Below are 21,204 nucleotides of genomic sequence, written 5' to 3' on the forward strand. Positions count from 1 at the left end.
GTTTTCCTGTTGTCTAAAATTTTGACCAATGTCCCAAAGCTGTGGTAAGTAACCACACAGTCTGAAGAGAGGTATAGAAGCATCCATTGCAGGCCTTGGTCAAGAGGTGACCAGATGGGTCTAACAACTTCCACCTTCCACTCTACAATCAGTCTGTGTCAGGGAAACTAGAAATGGAGTCCATGCAAGGAACTCCTAGGAGTAGAGTGCTCTTCCCGTGGGGAAGTGCGAGCTCCCTTTCTGTCCTCCCCCCAATCCTTTGAGAAAGGCTCCAGGAGAATGACACAGAGATTGGGGTTGATTGCAGGAGAGGAGAATGACATCTTTTTGAACTGCAGTCACTAGCCAGGTGCTGCTGTGATGGGATTAGAATGGAATCCTGAGAATGAGTTCTTGAGAGTGTAGTGTGTTGCTTCTGGAGTTTAGAGATATCTGTGCACACAGAGAGTGGTGTCTTTCTCTCACATGAAAGCAGCCCTGTGGCTGGAGCTGGGGTGGGGATGGGGGCATTGTGTGCAGAGGGGGCAGCAAATGTTTGACATTTCAGCAGGTGTGCCTGGAGGGCAGCAGCCGTGGATCATCTTGAAACTTTCCCTGCCTGAAGACTGGCAGTCAGGTGTAGGACTACAGCAGAAAGAGGCTGTGGATGGAGCAGGAGCTGAGAGTGAGCCAAAGGGCCCGCCTTGCCAACATCAGGCAGCTTGGAGGTCCCAGTGAAGGGGACTCGCCAGAGGGATACAGCTATTGGACTCCTGCAGTTGGCAGGTGTTTTACAGGCCAGAGGACCACAGACAAATGGATAGACTTTTCTGTTTCTTTTTCCTCACATGTGCCTCTTTTTATACTCTGGCCCCTCACCCTTTCCTCACTTTTGGTCTCATGGGGAAAATTTCACATCGGATGAAATTAGTTTTGATATGGACTTAATTTTTTTTTTTTTTTAATTTGAGAGAGAGAGAGACGCAGACAGGTAGACAGACATTGATTGGTTGCCTCCTATGCATGCCTTGCCTGGGGATTGCACCCGTAACCTGGTATGTGCCCTGATCGGGAATTGAACTTGCCACCTTTTGGTGTATGGGACAACAGTCCAACCAACTGAGCCACACTGGCCAGGGCATTGATATGATATGGACTTTCTCTTTTTTTTTTTTTTTATCCTCACCGGAGGACATTTTTCCATTTTTTGTTCAGGTAGAGTGGGAGGGGGAGAGAGGAACAGAGAGAGAGAGAGAAACATCGATGTGAAGGGACACATCGAGTGGCTGCCACCCGCACAACCGACCAGGGCTGGGGACAAACTGCAACCGAGGTACGTGCCCTTAGCGGGAACCGAACCCCGGTCTCTCAGGACCGCAGGCCGACGCTCTAACCGCTGAGCCAAACCGGCCAGGGCTGGACTTTCTTAAGCTGAAAGTTTGGCTTTATTTATTTAAGATGATTATTTTTTTATTTAATTAATTAATTTATTTTTGTTACAAATGTTTCTCTTTTTCCCCCCACTGATTCCCCCTCTCCCTCCCTCCCCACCCTGTCCCCAGCTTTGTTGTCCATGTCCGTTGTTCATGCATACATGCATATAAGTTCTGTGGTTTATCTCTCCCTCCCACCCCCTTTTCTGGGGATAGTCAGTCTGTACCCCACTTCCACGTCTCTGTACCCCTTCCTCAGACTGTTATGTTCATTATATTCCACAAATAAGTGAGATCATAAGATACTTGTCTTTCTCTGTTTGGCTTGTTTCACTTAGGATGACACTTTCCAGTTCCCTCCATGTTGTCTCAAAGGATAAGAGATCTTTTTTTCTTACGGCTGCATAGTACTCCATTGTGTATATGTACCACAGCTTTTTTATCCATTCGTCTACTGATAGACACTTGGGCTGTTTCCAGAACTTAGCTATTGTAAATAGTGCTGCTACAAACATGGGGGTACATATATTCTTTCTGATTGGTGTTTCAGGTTTCTTAGGGTATATTCCTAGAAGTGGGATCACTGGGTCAGATGATTCTTTTTTTTTTTTTTGCCCTAGCTACTTATCAGTAGTTCTGAGTTACTGAGCCCTGAAAAATCTGTGCCGACGCATTCAACAATCTCAGTGCCAGTAGACTAGAGCTGGGTTTTATAATTGAGTGTAGTTTGTACCCTGCAGATTTCAAGTGTATAACTTGCCCGCAATTACTGTCTTCATAGAAAGCTGAAATTTCACTATAAGCTGGACACTATAAATTTTCCAACTCAGTATACACTAATACAGGTCGTGTTTCTGTATTGGCAGTAGGGACCTCCTATGAATTAGCCTGAAACTTTGCAACCTTTAATTGTAATTTTTTGGTTGTATTGTTATTGGTTTATTTATTTAGAAAACAACAGAGTTTACCATCTTAACCATTGTTAAAATGTGAAGCACACTGTACAGTACATGTTAAATTATATAGTGCAGTAGTGTTAACTCTGTGCACATGGTTGTTTCCCTAACCCCTTCCCCATGCCCAGACTCCTAGCAACCAGCATTTGACTCTGTTTCTAAGCATTTGATTACTTAGATATCTCATATTAAGTGGCATCATGCAATATTTGTGTTATTTTATTAGTTTCTTATTTCATTTAGAATAATATCCTCAAAATTTATCCATTTGGTAGCATATGACAGGATTCCTCTTTTTCAAGGCTAAATAATATTTGCCCATTTTTCAGTCGGATTTTTGTTGTTGTTTAGTTTTAGCAGTTCTTTATATATTCTGGTTTTAACGACATATCAGACATATGGTTTGAAAATATTTTTTCTCATTCATAGGTTGTCTTTTCCCTCTGTCCTTTAATCATATTTTTTATGTCAAAACATGAATTATAATTATCAAATACCTTGGAATACTGAAAAGTCTAGGAAATAATATGACAGATTTTGATCAGGTCTACAATATCTTCCCAATAGGTCCTACTGTATAAGACATAAAGCTTGGATTAATTTCATAGTTTGACTGAAATGTTCTTCTACAGTCTTGTTCCCATCAACCTTTCCAGCTTTACATACCCCGTCATCATTCCTCCTTGTCCTCCCCAACTCCTCCTCAGATTCCCTATTTTGTTTCATCCCCTTGTACCCTTTCAGACACTGTTGGTTTTTGTTTTGTTTGTTTGTTTTTACATGGTATGGAATGCCTCCCACTTTCCCTCTTGCTTTCCCTTGTTTGATTTCAGACTTATTCTCCTTCTTCTCTTAAGGCTCAGCTCAGATGTAAAGATTTTTTCAGTCAACCAGTCGGTCAGCAGCTTCTTTCTCCCATAGCTTCTTACCTCCAGGCCAGGTTAGACCTCTTGTCTGGAGGTATTGTGAGGATTTTTATAACCCTCTTCCCCTCCACCCCAGCACTGTGAGCTTTTGAAGCACCCAGCTTGGTCCTTTCTTTTTATTCCTTCATTTCTGTGGACCTACCACAATATCTGGTCCATAGTGTTTATCTACTTCACATGATTATGGGTAGAAAGGAAGAGCACAAATGCCTTTTTAGAATAACAAAACTTTTCTTTCTTTATTTTACTTTTAACAGTTGTGCTTCTAAATATCCTTTCTCTCTTAATTTTATCTGGTAAGGTTTTGGCAGCTAATTGTAGATTCTATGAACTTATATTGGGTTGCCTTTGTCTTCTGTTATAAAAGCAATAATTAGAGGAAATGATCCTTTTGAGAGTTTGCTTAATGAATTCTTTTATTTAAATGTGCAGCTTTAAATCTTATTTCAAGTAAACTATACTAATGCCCAAATTATTTCACTGTAGATCAGTATTGAACCAAAGTATTATGATGATTAATTTTCTTCTGTTAAATTCCTTATAGTCTGTTCTTTGGTGGTGGTGGTGGAGGGGGGCTCAACAATCAAAAAAGGATTTATTGATTTTACGTTTAGTGTGATTTACTCTACTTAATTATATTGTTCGAGTGTGAATTTGCATGTACTATAAGATTTGTAGTATTGGAATCTATTTTCTGTTAAACAAATTGCTTTGAGTTTTATTAACTACTGGTGTTTAAATTTAATGGTTTAGTATTTCAAAAGCCTTTTTTCATAAGTATTCAAATGCTTTTATTATAATTCTGCAGCCTAACCTTCTGGTTTTACTGCATCCTTCTCTACCTTTGAAACAAGCCTGGGCACAGACATACACACTCTGGCACACACCCCACTGAGTCTTTCCTTCTTCCCCCCTACTCCTCACCCCAACATGACATGGAATATCTGTCCCAGAAATAATCTGATGCGTACCTTGTGTCATGCACCTTCAGTGGTGGCCCAAGTCTATTAGCCACTGTGTTGCAGCTCCTCTCCACACTGTGGTGGCCCACAGATGTACCTCTTACCCCTTAGTACCACTAGGTTGACTAGTGACTTTTACTCGCATTAATCCTTATGGGCAGGGGAAATCCAATGTCATGACTACCTAGAGACTTATTTTTTGTTCCCTCCTAACAAGGCATGCACTTGTACTATATCCTACAGAATATAACAGATGGAGCTAGCATCTATTTTGTGTCGTAGTGATCTTCATCCATGATGGATTTCATTTTTAAGTGACTTCAGCTTGCATCATTATTGAAATCACAAATCAGGAAGTTTTATCTTTTCTATTTAAAAAAATCCTATTAAAAATCTAAATATGCCCTGGCTGACATGGCTCAGTTGGTTAGGCATTGTCCCATACACCAAAAAGTTTGCCTGTTCAGTTCCCGGTAAGGGCACTGGGGTTGCTGGCTCGATCCCTGGTAGGGGACAGGCAGGAGGCAGCCAGTTGAGCTCTTATGTCAATGTTTCTCACTCTCTCCCTCTCTCTTCCTTTCTTTCTAAAAATCAATAAAAATGTTTTTTAAAAATTTAAATGTAATCATCATGGTTTACATTCAGTAAATGAGCACTATGAACCTATAAGCTGGGATGTATGTTGCTGTTTTGACATTAAGAATTGAAAATTGGGGGCTGTTTTGTTTTTTAGAATTTGAAAACTCCATAGGAAATGCACTATAATTCAGTTGCAGATATTTTTGCCATGTTAAATTAGGATTTAACTGTACCAAGTTTAGAAGACAGACACTTTAAAATTATTTTTCTCAATAAAACACAATAACCTCCTATGTATATTTACTAGACTTTTTCTTAATAAATCTGTATGTTTGTTTAGCAAAAAAAAGAACAACCATATAAAGTGCTTATTATAGAACTTTTATCTTGTCAACAAATGTGAAATGCTTTTGTAAAAAAAGGTAGAGTCACTTAGAATTTGTATCCTCATGAATCAAGGTGTGTAGCTTCCTTGTTCTTCAGTCACTGGAGTCAGGATTGTGAAGGGAAGACTGTGGGCTGTGGACTGACTTGCTTCTTGTACCTGCTCTGACTTTGTGCAAGTTAGGTTTAACCCATTTGAGCTTTGTTTTCTTATTTGTAAAACTGGAAGATTAAGAACTTGTTTGTACAAAGTGCGTGATATTAACACATTTATTTTCTCTAGATTGCACTTTTGTGTATTGCTTTCAGATGATGCAATGTTTTTTAAACCTCTTTTCATTGGGTTTTTACCCACTTATATGGTGGGTAAGGCAGGCACTACTCTTGTTGTGCAGCTGAGAAAACAGGGTCAAGAGAAGTTTCGTGCCTTGTCTGTTTTATCTTCAAATGGCCAGTCAGCGACAGAGCAGAAACTCCATCTTGGGTCTTCTGGCTCCATGTCCCATGGCTTTTTCACTGAAATGCTATTTAATGCTATATTATGGCAGGAAAAAGAAACAACGGTTTTCTGCTTATAGTCTCCTTCATTTTCCAATGTAATTTTATCTTTGGGGGGAAAAAATTGAATGTTTGATTTTTCACCTCTCAAATCATTCCTTTATTTATAGTCAATTAATCCAAAAGAAAGAAGAAGTTTTCATGTATTTGTGGAAGCAACTGCTATTTATGAAAAGTTAGATAATATATTGCCATTCTAAATGGATTTTAATAACTCCATAATCTAACAAGTGATTCTTGAATAATTTTTCCTTAGCCTGAAGTATATGTGTTTGCTTGTGATGATTTTGTTGCTCGGGTGTATGCACTGTAGCCACACTCAGTGCTTTGGGTGTGAAATTGACCTCTATTCCTGAGTGAGTGATCCTCTCTTTTCTTGAACATAAACCTGGTTATGTGAGTTATGGCAATATTGCAATGAAACAGACTCCACAAGCAACACTTCTATACCAGCACTGATATTTGGATCAAATACTGCATAGCTAGAATTTATTATCCTTATTAGTGTGTATTGAACTAATTTAAAATATCTTAGATTTAAGCAGTCTTTATATATATATATTTTAATATATAGCAGCATAAGATTGAAAACTTTAACTCAGTTATATATATGAAACAGTAAGAAACCAATGGAAGATAAAATCTGTAGGTAATGTAGAAGCTAAAATCCTGTAGAACTTCTGAAACCAGGCATCAGTAGGATCCCTAGAGGAAGTGTGCGTTTAGCTGCACCTTCTATTATCGCTAATATCTAACCACAGAGAATTCTGACATTAACTCATGTTATATTACCCAGAGATCTATTAATGCTCAAAACAGAAAGTAGAGGAGGATTAAGCCCAATTTGCTCCACTTGCTCAGAGGCTGTGGTCAGGGCCCTTTTTCTGCATCTTGAGCTCTGCTCCCTCTGTATGTGAGTTTGTTTGAGATATTGGCTTGCCCTTTGGGAATGGGAAAATGGCTGCCCATATATCCTGCTAGGTGAGCAGTTCCAGTCCCCAAAGGATTTTTTCTCCCAAGCAGCATAAAGAAACAGCCTGCCTAAGGCATGTACCCACTCCCTAGACCAGCACTGTCACCAGAGGCCTGAGAACTGTGGTTTGGAGGTCTGGCTAGGGCACAAGGGCATTATTATTGACAGTTCTCCAGGACCAGGAGTGGAAGTGGGGTTCCCCAGAAGAAAGGGGGTGATGTACCAGAGGAAGTGATGAAATGTGCACAGCAGCTACCAATAATAGCTACCACAGCCTACAGCATAGATAGTCCTGCAAAACAGTGATTAAATTGTGTTCACTGGGTTCAGGTGCTGGGGCATTAAACACAGAGAGATACTCAAGCAATTCTAGATTGGTTGTACAGGTATCATTCCCTGTTATAGGGTTTTTTGAAGTACTACATCTTCAACTACTCTTTTACCTAATATACCATGAAAGTATACTCTGGGTGTCCCAAGTGTTTGTGCTTTGAAATATTTATATGTACCTTTTATATTTGTGCTTTTGTAAGTTTAAAAAAAATGCAATCACTGTAGCCATCTATTTGGATGTGACAACCCTTCATTTTATAAAATAATTACTGTTGAATCAAAATTTTTGTTCAATGTGTGATATCAAGTTACCTATCAAAGCCAGCTGAATGAATGATTAAAAGGTTCAGATCAAAAGCAACTGACTCAACTTCATGGAGGTTTTCATCCTTTAATTTAAAATGTGTCTATGTCTAACTGATTATCTCTCACCTTTTATAAAGAAATATTGACGTCCTGTAAAGTGTGCAGTGACCTCACTTCTGGCTGTGTTGGCAGGTTTCACTGCGGGTCTCTGAAGCATTGATATTCCTGTAACCTTTGAGGCAAGATGTGTGTATAGTGTATTAATGAGCTGGTTGAAGTGATGTACAGTAATTTCATCCTTGGGTAAAAACAGATGTGAAAGATTCTGTTTTAATATTTAATCAGCCTCCAAGCCTCTGTTGGCTTGTTTAAGTTGACCTGACAGCATTATACCTGGAAACACTTTGAATTAAACTCTGAGTGCTTGACCTTGTTCAAACAGTTGTAATTTAATAAGGCTGCTGTCTTGGTAGAGATAGCGTAGCTAATAGGCATATCCTTTTCTGGCTAGGATTTTTCTGTTTGTGAATGCTGGGGGTGGGGAGATTCCCAGATTCCCCCCAGCTTTGGGGAGGAACTAGATTTGAAGAAGTAAAAAAGAAAAATCTAAATTAAGAAATTATCTTTTAGAAGACCTTTAAAAACTTGTCTTTTGTTTTAAATGTGAGCCTTATGCAAGTAATGTTTTAACGTAATTTTAGTTTGGCTCATTTTTGTTAAAAGGAATGAAAAATTATTTAATAAAAAGGGGCTGGAAAATTCTCAGAAATCAGAGGAGCCCTAGGAGATGCTAGCTCTGGTTCTCTGTCCATTTGTGTTTATTCCTCTATCTGCCCTTCTGCCTGCCAACCAAGTTCACCCTCCCACCCATTCATCCATCCGCTCTCCTCTTATCCCCTCTGGTCTCTGTCTTTGCTTTCTCTGTTCCCTGCTTGCTCTGCTCTCTGTGCTCATCTGTGGCTTCCTCACTCTCCATCCACATCTCCTCTCCCCCAGGCTGCTGTAAATGGATCATTTCTGTTCTCTCATGCCATCAGTTTGTTGTGGCCCTTATAGTTCATCTTTCTTGTGTCTGCTGTTAACTCGTTTGTTTCCTTGTTCAGATTGTGGATAGCAGGGTCTTTACATCTTTTTTGATGCCATGTCAATATTGTCTGTGTTTTCTTGAGGAAGGGGCTGTGCATAGACAGAACCGGTTTTGGCTTGAAGGAAAGGTTAGTTGGACCCAATACCCTGACTTGCTCAATATAAATGCACGCACACACAATTTTTCTGGTTATAAAAATGCTACGTGCTTATTGAAAAATTTGAGAAAAATTTAAAATGAATAAGAATGCAGTTAAAGTCTCTTGTAATTCCACTAGTCAAATAGCTAACCACTTGGGTATATTTCCTCCTCTTATATTTTTTTCTTGTTTACACATAAAAATTATATGCACATTAAACACGTTCAAAATTTAAAATTATATTGGTAATATTTTAAATGTCTTCATAACAACTCTGGCTTTGAGACTTTTATTAAAAGCTGTGCAGTTTGGTGTGAATATTTTATTAATTCTTGGCCTTCTGACTAATATTAAGTGTGGCATCATTACTCATTTTATATTATCTTCTCTTTGACTTGCATTATTTATCAGTCCCTTTGAGAGGAGTTAACTTGTATATATTTCCATCTTGCACAGTGCTTAACACTACAGTGCCTCATACTGAGAAGATGTCCAGTAAATATTTGGTCTGTGCGTTTTGCTTAATTTTTATGCACTCAGAATACATTGATAGGGTTCCAGCTCAGAAGAAGTAAAAAGTAACAATATGTAGCTATAAGGATATGGAAATGAATAGGGAAATATCCTAATTGCTTTAAAACTAATGGCAATTTTGACAGTCCATGTGGTATATGAGGTGTCTCCTATAGGAAGCTGGCTGGTTCTTCTCTTTCAGGAGCCTTCCCAAGGTAGCACTCGTTATCTTTTTGTATATGTCAGTGTCCACTGTGGAAGGCAGAATTCTGAGAATGACACCCCCCCCCCCCCCGATCCTTGCCCCTTGTGTAACCTCCCTCTCTTTAGAGTGTGGGTGGGACCTGTGAGCACAGTGTGGAGACTCACTCCCATAATGATGTTACCTTGTATGGCAAAAGGGAGTGTCCAGGTGGGCTAATTTCATGACATGAGCCCATTAAAAACATTTTTTTTTTGCCTTCTGGCTGGTGGGAAGAAAGAGATATTCAAAGCATGAGTAGGATTCAGCTCAATGTATTATTGCTGGCTTTGAAGATGGAAGGAGGATCATGTACCAAGGAATGTGGGTAGCTTCTAGAAGCTGAGTGTGGCCTCTAGCTGACAACCAGCAAAGAAATGGGGACCTCAGTTCTACAACCACGAGGTGCTGAATTCTGCCAACAACCTAAATGAGCTTGGAAGTAGATTCTTTCCAAGAACCTCCATATAAGAGCCCAGCCGGGCCAACACTTTCATCTTGGCTCTGTGAGACTTGAAACAGAGGACCCAGTGAAGCCTGCTTGGACTGCTGACCTGCAGAACTGTGAGCTAATAAATGGGTGTTTTTTTAGCCACTGTTTGTGGCAACAGAAAACTAATAAAGCCCCAGATTTGGCTGATTCTTAGCTTCATCCAATTTTATCTTGATTTTCTCCGGATATGAAGGGCAGAGCTCCCTCAAATGGACAGACTCGCATTAGCCTAGCTAAAGAAACTGATGTGTGAAGTCAGAGGGCCAGTATACTTACTTGTTTATTTGCCTGAGAAGTAATTGTTCCAGGAACTGAGATAATCAGTTTGAATAGTCGGTGTATTATCTCCTTGAAGGTAGACCAATGTAGAAAGCCAAGCTTATGTTACTGAGCATGGTATCTTAACAAAAAGAGTTAGATGACTACAGTTTTTCTGTCTTATAACAGGAATGGCTTTCCCTACGTCCTGAACAGTGTTTAGACTGGCCATTGCCAACCTATCTGGACACTCACTGTATTAGTTTTCAATTCCCGTGTTAACAAATTACCACAATTTAACAGCTTAAAACAACACATTTATTATCTCACAGTTGTGGTGGGTCAGCAGTCCATTCTGGGACTGCTGGATTAGTTGCGTCCTCTGCTCATGATCTCAGCAGGCTGAAAGAAAGGTGTTGGAAGGGGTTGTAATCTCATCTGAGGGAGTCCTCTTCTGAGCTCACTGGCTGTGGACAGTTTAGTTCCTTCTGGTTGTAGGACTGAAGCTTTCTGTTCCTAGAGGCAGACCTGCCACATAGCCCTCTGCACAACACAGTTTTTTGCTTCTTCAAGGTCAGTTTGAAAATCTCCCATACGTTTTCCATTTTTCCGATCTCTGATCCTTTTAAAAGCCTTCATCTGATTAAGTCAGGCCCACCCTGGATGATCTCCCTTTTGATGGGCGCAAAGTTGATGGATTTGGGGACCTAATTACATCAGTAAAATCTCCCTACCTTTGTCATATAATAACATAACCTAATCATGGGGGTGAAGCTCCATATTATAGGTCCTGCCCACATTGTAGGGGAGGGAATTATACAGGATGTGTATACTCAGGGGCCATCTTAGAATTCTGTCTACCATGCTCGCCTTCGTCCATGCATCCATTGCTGACCTTGTTCTCGGATACCCTTCTTTAGTTGTGTTAGTACATCCAGTGTTTGGAAGTCCAGGCTTGGAGCTGTTTTGCCTCTCTATATTGACTCTAGTCTACTCACATTTAGTATATGTTGATTTTAAAGTTTCAATTTTGAAAGCAATTTAATTTTTCTCATCTTTTCCCCTTTAGGAGGAATGGGATTAGCAGGAGTGTCTTCACTGTAGTTTCCGAGGTCCTGACAGCAGTGCCTCTGTTTGTAGTTTTGTGGTCTGAAGATTTTAGACTATTGGAGAAATTCTATCATTACTGAACTTTTGAGGATTGTAACTTAACATTCTACTTAATAGATGGAGAAAGTGAAGAGAGGAAATGAGTTGCTTGCACAGTTGAATTATTAACCATGGAAGAAATGCACTTGTTTCTTATTTATATCCTGCATTCTCTCAATTTGACTTTTAGTAAAAGGCATAGCCTAAAATTAAAGCAATTAAGAAAAAAAACCTTCTATTATGGAGATTTTGACAGTACATAAACATACATGTCCTTGCCCATTAAAATGAATGCTAAAGAGCCCAGACTGTTTTTATAAGGTAGATTTTTGCCATTGCCCCTCTGTTGTGAGAGATCATTGCCTCAGGCCACAGTGGCCAGGAATGTGGCAGAGTTAACCTGCCTCGCTCTCTAGGGAAACTGTCAAGAAGTGGGCAATGAATTAATAAGTAAAAAGTGTTCTCTGAGCTATAGGCATCAGTTGTTGATTGACTGATGGAAAAGGTAGGAGGTAGACTAATGGAAGATGACATTCAAACTCAGCTGTTGACTCTCTCAGCTGAACGAACTGGGGGTTTCTGCTGCCTTTTGCTCATTTTCCCTGAGTGGTAGTAGCTTGTAGGTTAAGCATGCACACCTGGGAATCAGGCTGCCTGGGGTAAATCCTCATTCTCCCATTTACCTCAGTCTCCCAAACTTCTCTTTTCCTGTCTGTAAAAGGGGGGTTAAAAGAGTGCCCCTGTAAAACACTTAATATGATGCTGAGCACTAGTACTAGCAGTGGACCAAGGAGAGGTGTCTGTGATGGGAGCCATCAGCCTCAGCAGGGAGGAGTTAGAATTGTTTAGAATTGCCAGTGCAAGGGGATAATAAAAAGCAGACTGACTTTTAGTCGGTTTATTACTGTTTTTAAATTCTTTGCAAACAAGGTACCCCCTTATTGCCTGCACCCTGGGTGGACCAGTCCTTCCATACACCCCTTGAAATGCCACTGCCTTGCACGTAAGTGCTCAAAAATGTATGCTGTTATTGCTCTTCTCACATTTGAGCTGAGGGGTATGTTTTCATTGGAGAGGAAATACTAGGTGAACCTGGTCTAATAACATTTGTGATAAAGTGTGTAGAAAATTGGTGTAATAAAAATAATGAGACATTTTTAGTATGGTTTGTAAACCATTAAGAATGAAATGTAGCAAAATCTGACCTGAGAAATAGAAAAATGAAGTAACAACTGATTAAATGTAAAATGTTTTTGCTTTTTTCTTTGGATCCTAAACATTCTGATATTTCAAACATGTACATGAATATATGAACTATCCCCTTCACTTACTTGAGGCTCCATTTTGTCTATAGTGAAAAACTTACAGTGTAAACCTGAGCTGGGTAGTCAGGATCCCAACCTCAGCTCAACCTACTTTCCCTGACTCATCACCCACACGCTTTGTTCCAGCTAATGTATTGTCTTCTGCTCCTGCTGGGCTTCTTTTTGAGTTTCAGCCCCTGGGGTGCTCTCCACTTTGCTTGTTCCAAACTACCCATCCCAGACTTACGTGTTAGCAGTTTTGCAGTTTAAGTCCCAATAGCTCAGTGAAGCCTTCTATTCTGGACCCCTTTACTGCATTTTAGTGGTGCTAAATCCTTCCTTTAAATTTATAGCACTTACATATAGGGCCCATACTTCCTTTGTCTGCAGATGTTGGTTGAGATTTCACTGTGATCAAGGCAGGATGATCTCTAGATTCTGCAGACGGTGGGCTGAAAGTGGCAGAACTGGTCATTTTCTTGCCTTCCTGAATTTCTCTTGCCTCATTTTTTTTTCAGGATACATTTCTTTCACATCTACCTGCCTTATTTACTCGCATTACGGACAGAATCAAACCCACCAGAGCTTGCTTAGACTAAGTGGGCCAGAACCTTCAGAATATTTTAGAAAGGATCTTAGAGGCCACTCTTTGCGGAGGGTTACCCAGTTTGTTTTGCACAGCCCAGTTCCCATTTTGGCAGCCCCGTTTGTCAGAGGTGCATCCCTCATACTGAGCTAAAATGTCTCTTCATTCTGGTGCTCTTAGTTCAGTTTCACTGAGTAAGTCAGTATTTTCCAATGCAAAACACTAATAGTTATTCATTTGAACCTTATAAAATTTCTCATGCTTGACTGTTTTTGACCTATAAAAATGGCAAGTTTATATGGGCCAACCTAATATATTGCTCTTGATTTTCTGCTTTCTAGTTTACATATTCATCTAGTTTAAATAACCTCTTATTACATAAATCCTTAATATAAGTTGTTAGTTCCTTTTTTCCTTTTATATATTTTTTATTATTTTATGTTTATCTTTACCCTGGTAGGCCCGAGGGACTTGGCCCACTGCGCTCAAACTCTGCCTTGGCTCCTTTTCCCCACATAATTGAATTCTTTCCCAATTTCTCTCCTGTTTGGACTCCGAACTAAGGTTTCTTAATTACCATATCGACAAGTATATGCACAATGAGGTTGGGGGTGGAAAGTAAATAATGGAAACACGAGAAATCTGAAAAGTAGCAGTAAAAGATGGTCATCTTGGCCCTTTTAATGTAAATGAGGCCAGGTCTGTTCCCTAACATCAGTTTTATTTTTTTTAAATATGTTTTTATTGATTTTTTACTTTTGAGAGAGAGAGAAACATCAATGAGAAAGAAACATCGATGGGTGCCTCCTGATGCCGAGTACTGAGGATGGAGCCCGAAACCCGGGCATGTGCCCTGACCCGGAATCACTGGCGACCTTTTGGTGCATGGGACAACCCTCAGCCAATTGAGCCACATTGGCCAGGCCCTAAGATCAGTTTTAGAATTTATCCTCTTGATTATGCAGAAGAATTGTTCCCTGTCCATCTTTTTATTGGCTTGATACCTGGCTGAACTACTCAGATTTGGGTTAGCCTATACCAGAACTGGATTCCCATACCTCTCTGGGCTAATCTTCCCACTCAGAGCCTGAGCTCCTAGCTCACCTCTCACGTGTGGTGGGTGCTTCTTTCCCTTAGCTGTCTTGGTTTCTGTATGGATACTGGCCTTCTGGGTGAGAAGGGGATTCCATGGCCAGAGGTGCTTTTTGATTGAAGTTTAGACCAGCTTAGATTGTACAGCAGACCTAAATTTCTTCCCCCAAGTTCTTTGTGCATATTTCATAGAATAATCTGTGCTCTTTACCTGTTCTTTGTTTCACTGGAAATTTTATGGAGCAGTTGTAGTATTTATAGGATGAGCAGAGTGCCCAGTTTTTAAGCTCCACACCAAACCACTTATTTCCCAAACTACTTTAAGGGGGGAGGTTAATATGCTTCCATATTTAGCTGTCTCTTCTTTCATCTAATATTCTCACTATTTTACTCTTCTGCTTTATTGAGGTCATGTATCTGTTGAGTAGGATGGGACAAAAAAAAGACTTCCCATTGTTGTTGTTTTATGAATTCCTCTACTCTGGTTATACTGTAATTTTATTTATTTATTTATTTCCTTTTATCAATTAGTGAATTCACCTATCTTTAAACTAATTCTTCTCTCTTCTCCAGAATTATAGCACAAGAAGAATTGGTTATGTGCTCTTTTTTGTCTGTGGCATTTTCTGTGACTAAGTGACTAACAACCTTATCAAGAAGAGAATGAGTTTAGTTTTTGAGGTTTAGTGCTTAGTGACTCCATCTTGGCTTCTAAAGATAATTCACTTATGGATACTCAGAAATAATGTTTAATTTTTTCCCCCCTAAAGTTTTTGCTGAGGGTAAGTGCAGTATTGCCTTGGCTGTTATTTTCTGAATTTTCTTCCTTTACTTGTGTGTGTGACATTCAGATTTTTCACCCACTCTCCCTGACTTTTCAAACTTAATGGTCCATAGACCTGCAACCTCCCTGGTAAGTCCTGTTGGGTTTAAGAGGAAATTTGTGTAGGCCTGGAACCTTGAACTTGCATAAAACAGATATTACCACTCATCTTTTATGGACAGAGGCAGGGAGGAAGTACATATACACACAGAAGTGATGTCCTGGGCTTGAGTTGTTTATATTGTCTAGCCTACCTGTTGCCATTTGCAAGATCCTTTTATTTGACTCTTGTTGTAGGATCTTGTGTATTTTTTTTTCATTCTTGAAATATATTTTTAAAAATAGACTTTGAGATTGGGTACTTTATCTTTCCTCTAAAATCTTTATTTTTCTGTGCCTTTTTCGGGTAGCCTATCAGAGTATGATATCTGTGTGGAGATTTGATAAAATCTTCTGGGATTATGCTCTTAAATGAGAGAATGTATGTATATAGGACTGTATATTCATGTGAATATATTTTTTAAATTGATTGAACATAATTTTTAACTGTTTTCACGTACATTCTGCTGTTTCGTGTCTTTTTATGGATCCATATCATTGGTTTGTCTTGATATCATCCCTGTCTTTCTTCTCATGATTTTTGTTATTTTATAATTTTTGAGATTCTTACATTCACTTCAAATGATCTTTCCTTTAAAAATATTTTGATGCATTTCTGAGAATGACTGTGCATTATGTCCATCTGGGGGGGGAAACACATTAAGGGTTTGTGCTTACTTTTTTTTTTTTTTTAATTCTTCACCTGAGGATATTTTTCCATTGATTTTCAGATACAGTGAAGGGAGGAAGGGAGAGTGGGGGAGTGGGGGTGGAGAGAAACATTGGTTGGCTGCCTCCTATACGACCTCACCCAGGGCTGGGGATTGAACTCCAACCAAGGTATTGAACCTGTGCACCTAAGAGTCTGACGCTCTAACCACTGAGCAAAACCAGCCAGGGCTATGCTTACTTTTTAAAAAGAGATTCTGTTTTCCAAAATCATATTCCCTTTTATATTACAAAGGGTTTCTAGACTGTTTTTTTTGTTTGTTTGTTTTGCTACGTGCCCCTAGTGGGAACTGAACCCAGTACTCTCTGGTCCGCAGGCCGATACTCCAACCGCTGAGCCAAACTGGCGAGGGCTAGGTTGTTTTCTTGTTAATAGCTATTGAGTTCAGCCTACAACTATCCTAATTTCTAGGCTGTTTGGGAATGTTACTCAACTGTGTTGCATACACGTGTGATAGTTAAAGGTTGAAGGCATGAGGGTTGGAGGAGGAGTTCCAACTTCCAATAAACTTTCTATTAAATAGTCAAGTCATTCAGATGTATAACTCCTTATTGTGAATCTATTTATGCAGAAAGTTCAACCATGTGTCTTGTATTTAGCAGTTTGCCTGTGTGGTAGAAAAGTTACTATGTGAGCATTTTCCTTTTTCTTATGTCTCTTGAACAGCAGTTATAATAGCTGTGAATGTAGTTTATAATATGGGCAGTCATATCCAATTTTTAGGCATTCAAAATCCCAAATACAAAGGAGTCTATGATATATTGTCCTGTATTTATCCATATATTGGGACACTCTCCTTCATTTCTTATTCTGGTATTGCCTAATTACAGTCAAGTTCATTTAATGACCTGTGTAATTTAGTGTTCTACCTAATATCTGTCTCTGATGGAGCAGAGTGATCTTGTCGCTTTGTGCCAGGCTGGCAGGGCTTTCTAACATGGTTCCCCAACATCAGCCCCAGGGAAGCCAACAGCTGGGGCAGCTGTCTGCTTTTGACAGCAGAGTGTCCTTGTTGCTATTGATTGGGTTGTTCAGTCAAGTGCAAAAATATGGTTTTAACCATAAGTGGTAGTTATACGATAATCCTGGAGATAAATATGTGTCATGTGAAGTATTACTTGAATTTGGGGTATGAAGAGAGGGAAAGGGATAGGCAAGTAGTTGGAGGGAGAGGTTTGGTATAATAAGCTATTCAGTGTAGTTATTTTGTATGTTAGGGAACTCTGCAGATATCTTTTGTTAGGGAAATCTGAAGTTAAGCATCCCCCTGGTAAACTCTGAAATAGATTTAAAAATATTCTCATAAATGTTAATTGCTTCTAAAATTCACAGGGATTGAATTAGACTTGATCTTGCTAAAGAAGCACATTACTTAACATTAGTCAAGCAACAACTTGTATTTTAGAAATTTGCCCTTTGGAGAGAGAGTGCACAAAAGTGAAAAAAAAAAAAAAAACTTATATGCCCAAGACTCATTAATAGATCTGCTTCCACAGACATGAAGCAGCCTGACCTGCAGGAATCACTTGGGCTTCCCCAGCAGAGAGCTGCACCCTGAACCTGCATCTCCTGCTTGTCCAGGTTTCCTGGCGGAGGAGTACAGTCAGCCTGTACTCTAGCCAAGCAAGAGCTTTAAGTGTTATTTATTTAGCAAGTCTGTAGCATTTTCTTCATATAGTGTATATCACTGTGCTTCCTCAAAGTATGATTAGCTAATCCAGAAATTAAAGTCTTGTGACAGAAAACAGATCCTTTTCTCACAAAAAAATGAGAAATAAAATCCAATCAGATTTATTATTTGAATGAATTCTTTTTAAATTGAAGAATTGTTATGTGGGTAGCTTTCAACATACTTTTCTTAGTATTAGATGCTTAGAACTAATTTGAATTTAGTTAGTTTCATATTTATCATATTTAATTCTTGTTTACTGCAAAGGTTAAAGAGAAATAAAGTAATTTATTTCTTCTGGAAATTTTTAGGATCTTAAGAGTAAGGGACTTGAGCCAGCTGCTTGAAAAAGTTGCCAGTTTTGGCTGAAGAAATTAGGAATTTGTAAAAATAATGAGCCATCTTTTAAAATTAAACAGTTTAAAAGGTCTGCACAGTTAGGTTATGATTCCAGTGTATGCTCAGTACAAATTGATTTTATTTCTGTTGACACATTCTACTTTGTTTTCAAAGTCTGGTTTATACAGTTTTTCTTAAAAGCAAGGAAAACGTTTTTAAAAATATAGCTTTGCATTAAAACATGTTCCTACTTTGGCAAAAGTATTAATAATCATAATGATAAACTATTATTATATATGATCTAAGGGAATAGTTGTTTAAAGCATCCATGTAAGTCTCTACATGTTTTTGCGGATCATGCTACAGGCTGATAAATTCATATTCTACCCATCCCACTGTACAGTCTAGCATTCTGAATCTTCCTCACTTCCTTGAATAGGCCATGCTCCATGTACCTTCAGATCTTCTTCACATATGGTGCACCAACTGCCAAGGACCCACTTCACACCTCCTCTCCCTTTTGTCTAGCTTACTCTCTGCTCATCCTTTAGATTTCAGTGTAAATGGAAGTAGAATCTGGGAGGCCTTCCCTCACTAGATTCTTTTTTTGTTTGTTTTTGTTACAAATGTTTCTCATTTTCCCCCCAATGACACCCCCCCACCATCCCCAGCTTTGTTGTCTGTGTTCATTGGTCATTCATACATGCATGTAAGTTCTGTGGTTTATCTCTTCCCCCACAACCCTCCCCCCCAGGCTTGTCAGTCTGTACCCCACCTCTATGTCTCTGGGTTAATTTTGTTCAGCAGTTTGTTTAGTTCATTATATTCCACAAATAAGTGAGATCATGTGGTATTTGTCTTTCTCTGCTTGGCTTGTTTCGCTTAGCCTAATAGTCTCCAGGTCCTTCCATGTCATCTCAAAGGATAAGAGATCTTTCTTTCTTACCGCTGCATAGTATTCTAGTGTGTCTATGTACCACAGCTTTTTAATTCAGTCATCTACTGATGGACACTTGGGCTGTTTCCAAATCTTAGCTATTGTAAATAGTGCTGCTATGAACATATATTCTTTCTGATTGGTGTTTCAGGTTTCTTAGGGTATATTCCTAGAAGTGGGATCACTGGGGTCAAATGGCAGTTCAATTTTTAACTTTTTGAGGTAACACCTTAGTGTTTTCCATAGTGGCTGCACCAATCTGCATTCCCACTAGCAGTGTACTAGAGTCCCCTTTTCTCCACACCCTCGCCAGCACTTGTTGTTTGATGATTTGTTGATGGCAGCCATTCTGACAGGTGTGAGGTGATATCTCATAGTTGGTTTAATTTGCATCTCTCTGATGATTAGTGATGTTGAACATTTCTTCATATGTCTCTTGGCTCTTTGTATGTCCTTTTTAGCTCCTCTGCCCATTTTTTAAATTGGGTTCTTTGTCTTTTGTTTAGTTGTATGAGCACTCTATATATTTTGGAAATTAACCCCTTATCTGATGCATCATTGGCGATTATGGTCTCCCATATAATGGGATCCCTTTCCGTTTTGATGGTTGTTTCTTTTTTTTTTTTTTTTTATCCTCACCCGAGGACATTTTTCCATTTTTTGTTCAGACAGAGTGGGAGGAAGAGAGAGAGAGAGAGAGAGAGAAATATCTACGTGAAAGGGACACATCGAGTGGCTGCCACCTGCATGACCAACTAGGGCCAGGGACAGACTGCAACCGAGGTACGTGCCCTTAGTGGGAACCGAACCCGGGTCTCTCTGGACCTCAGGCCGATGCTCTAACTGCTGAGCCAAACTGGCCAGGGCTGATGGTTGTTTCTTTTGCTGTGCAGAAGCTTTTTAGTTTGATGTAGTCCCATATGTTCATTTCTTCCTTTGTTTATGTTGCCTTAGGTGTTGTATCAGTGAAAATTCTGCTGCGTATGTCTGAGATTTTGTTGCTCACTAGGTTCTGAGCTTCCATTGTCTCCTGTTTTTCTCTCACATGACATCATCACATTTATTGCTATTTTCTCAATCTAAAACCTGATAAGGCAGGAACTGTGTCTTCTGTATCTCCAGCATTACCACAGTATCTGACACATTAAGTTGCAGTGAATATCTGTAGAATGAGTGTTTCCTCATAGATTTTCAGATAAAGAATTATCTAGTTACCTTTGTCTTAAATTGAAGCAATTTCAAAAGGTTAGATGGATCAGCTCAAATTCACCACTCCAGTATGGCTGTACATTGCCACGATTATCGATGTACCAAAGATGATTAAAATTCACTTATATTGTTTATAATGGTGGTATTTTTAAATCTCGAATTTTTATACAGGTTTTGCCATTGTAGTGGCTCTGTGAGACATCATAATGCCCTAATGGTAACTAGTTTTGCATATCTCTTTTGCACTTTTTACTTGTATCTATAGTTCTAAATGTTTCATTGAATGATGCTTTCTTTAAAAATTCATTTTTTTTTTAAGTTAAACTGACCTGTCACATTTATATTTTTACAATCTCAACAATTTTATCAGGGACATATTTTTTTATTCTATTCTGTAACATGTCACAGTGCTTTATGTAGAGCTTGATTTCATGTGCAGCAATGTGTTGAAATGAAATACCTACCCAGTAGTATACTGGATTTCATGTATTATTTACATATTCTTGTGTATATCACTGAATTTTATATTATTCAGAAAATACTTATAGTGGGGGCTCAGAGCCATGTGTCTTCATTGACTACACTGGCCATAGATACATTTGCAGGTATATTCAATTTGCTTTGTACTCTTCACATAATTTATTATCTTGGCTGTACTTTTTAATTATATTTGATACATGTGTACATGAATTCATTCTTGATAAAGTTCAGATTCCTTTGACTGTCCCATTATGTATCTGAGCACTTTCTATAAAACTGAACATTTCTTTGCGATGTTTCTACAATCTAATAAAATAATTCAGTCCAAGTACTTTTTTAAAAATTATTATTTATTTAATTTTATTTTAATCCTCACCCAAAGATATTTTTTCTATTTATCTTGAAATAGAATGGCAGAGAAGAAGAGAGAGGGAAAGAGAGAGAAACATTGACATGAGAGGGGCCCATCGACTGGTTGCCTCTTGCACGACCCTGATTAGGGCCAGGGACGAACCACAACCGAGGTGCCTGCCCTTGACAGGAATCGAACCCGTCGCTCTTTGATCTGCAGGCTGACACTCTAACCACTGAGCAAAACTGGCCAGGGCTAAAAAATTATTTTGAACATAATATAGAAAAATTATAAAAATAGTAACATTTATATATA

General features: G+C 38.9%; 1 protein-coding gene across 11 annotated transcripts in view; it reads left to right on the forward strand.

The window, feature by feature from the left end:
* KAT6B (lysine acetyltransferase 6B) overlaps nt 1-21,204 on the forward strand; it is a 196,124-nt gene that overhangs the window by 66,137 nt on the left and 108,783 nt on the right. The window contains exon 1 of one of the 11 annotated variants that reach the window (XM_036265074.1): nt 20,179-20,274. The exons of the other annotated variants lie outside the window; for them this stretch is intronic. Coding sequence (XP_036120967.1) covers nt 20,194-20,274 — 81 coding nt within the window. The 5' untranslated portion in view covers nt 20,179-20,193. Of the gene's footprint in view, nt 1-20,178; nt 20,275-21,204 lie in introns of those variants that run through there. 11 annotated transcript variants of the gene reach the window in all.

Source organism: Molossus molossus, unplaced genomic scaffold (assembly GCF_014108415.1).
Source record: "Molossus molossus isolate mMolMol1 unplaced genomic scaffold, mMolMol1.p scaffold_m16_p_17, whole genome shotgun sequence".
In the NCBI taxonomy this organism is placed as follows: Eukaryota; Metazoa; Chordata; class Mammalia; order Chiroptera; family Molossidae; genus Molossus; species Molossus molossus.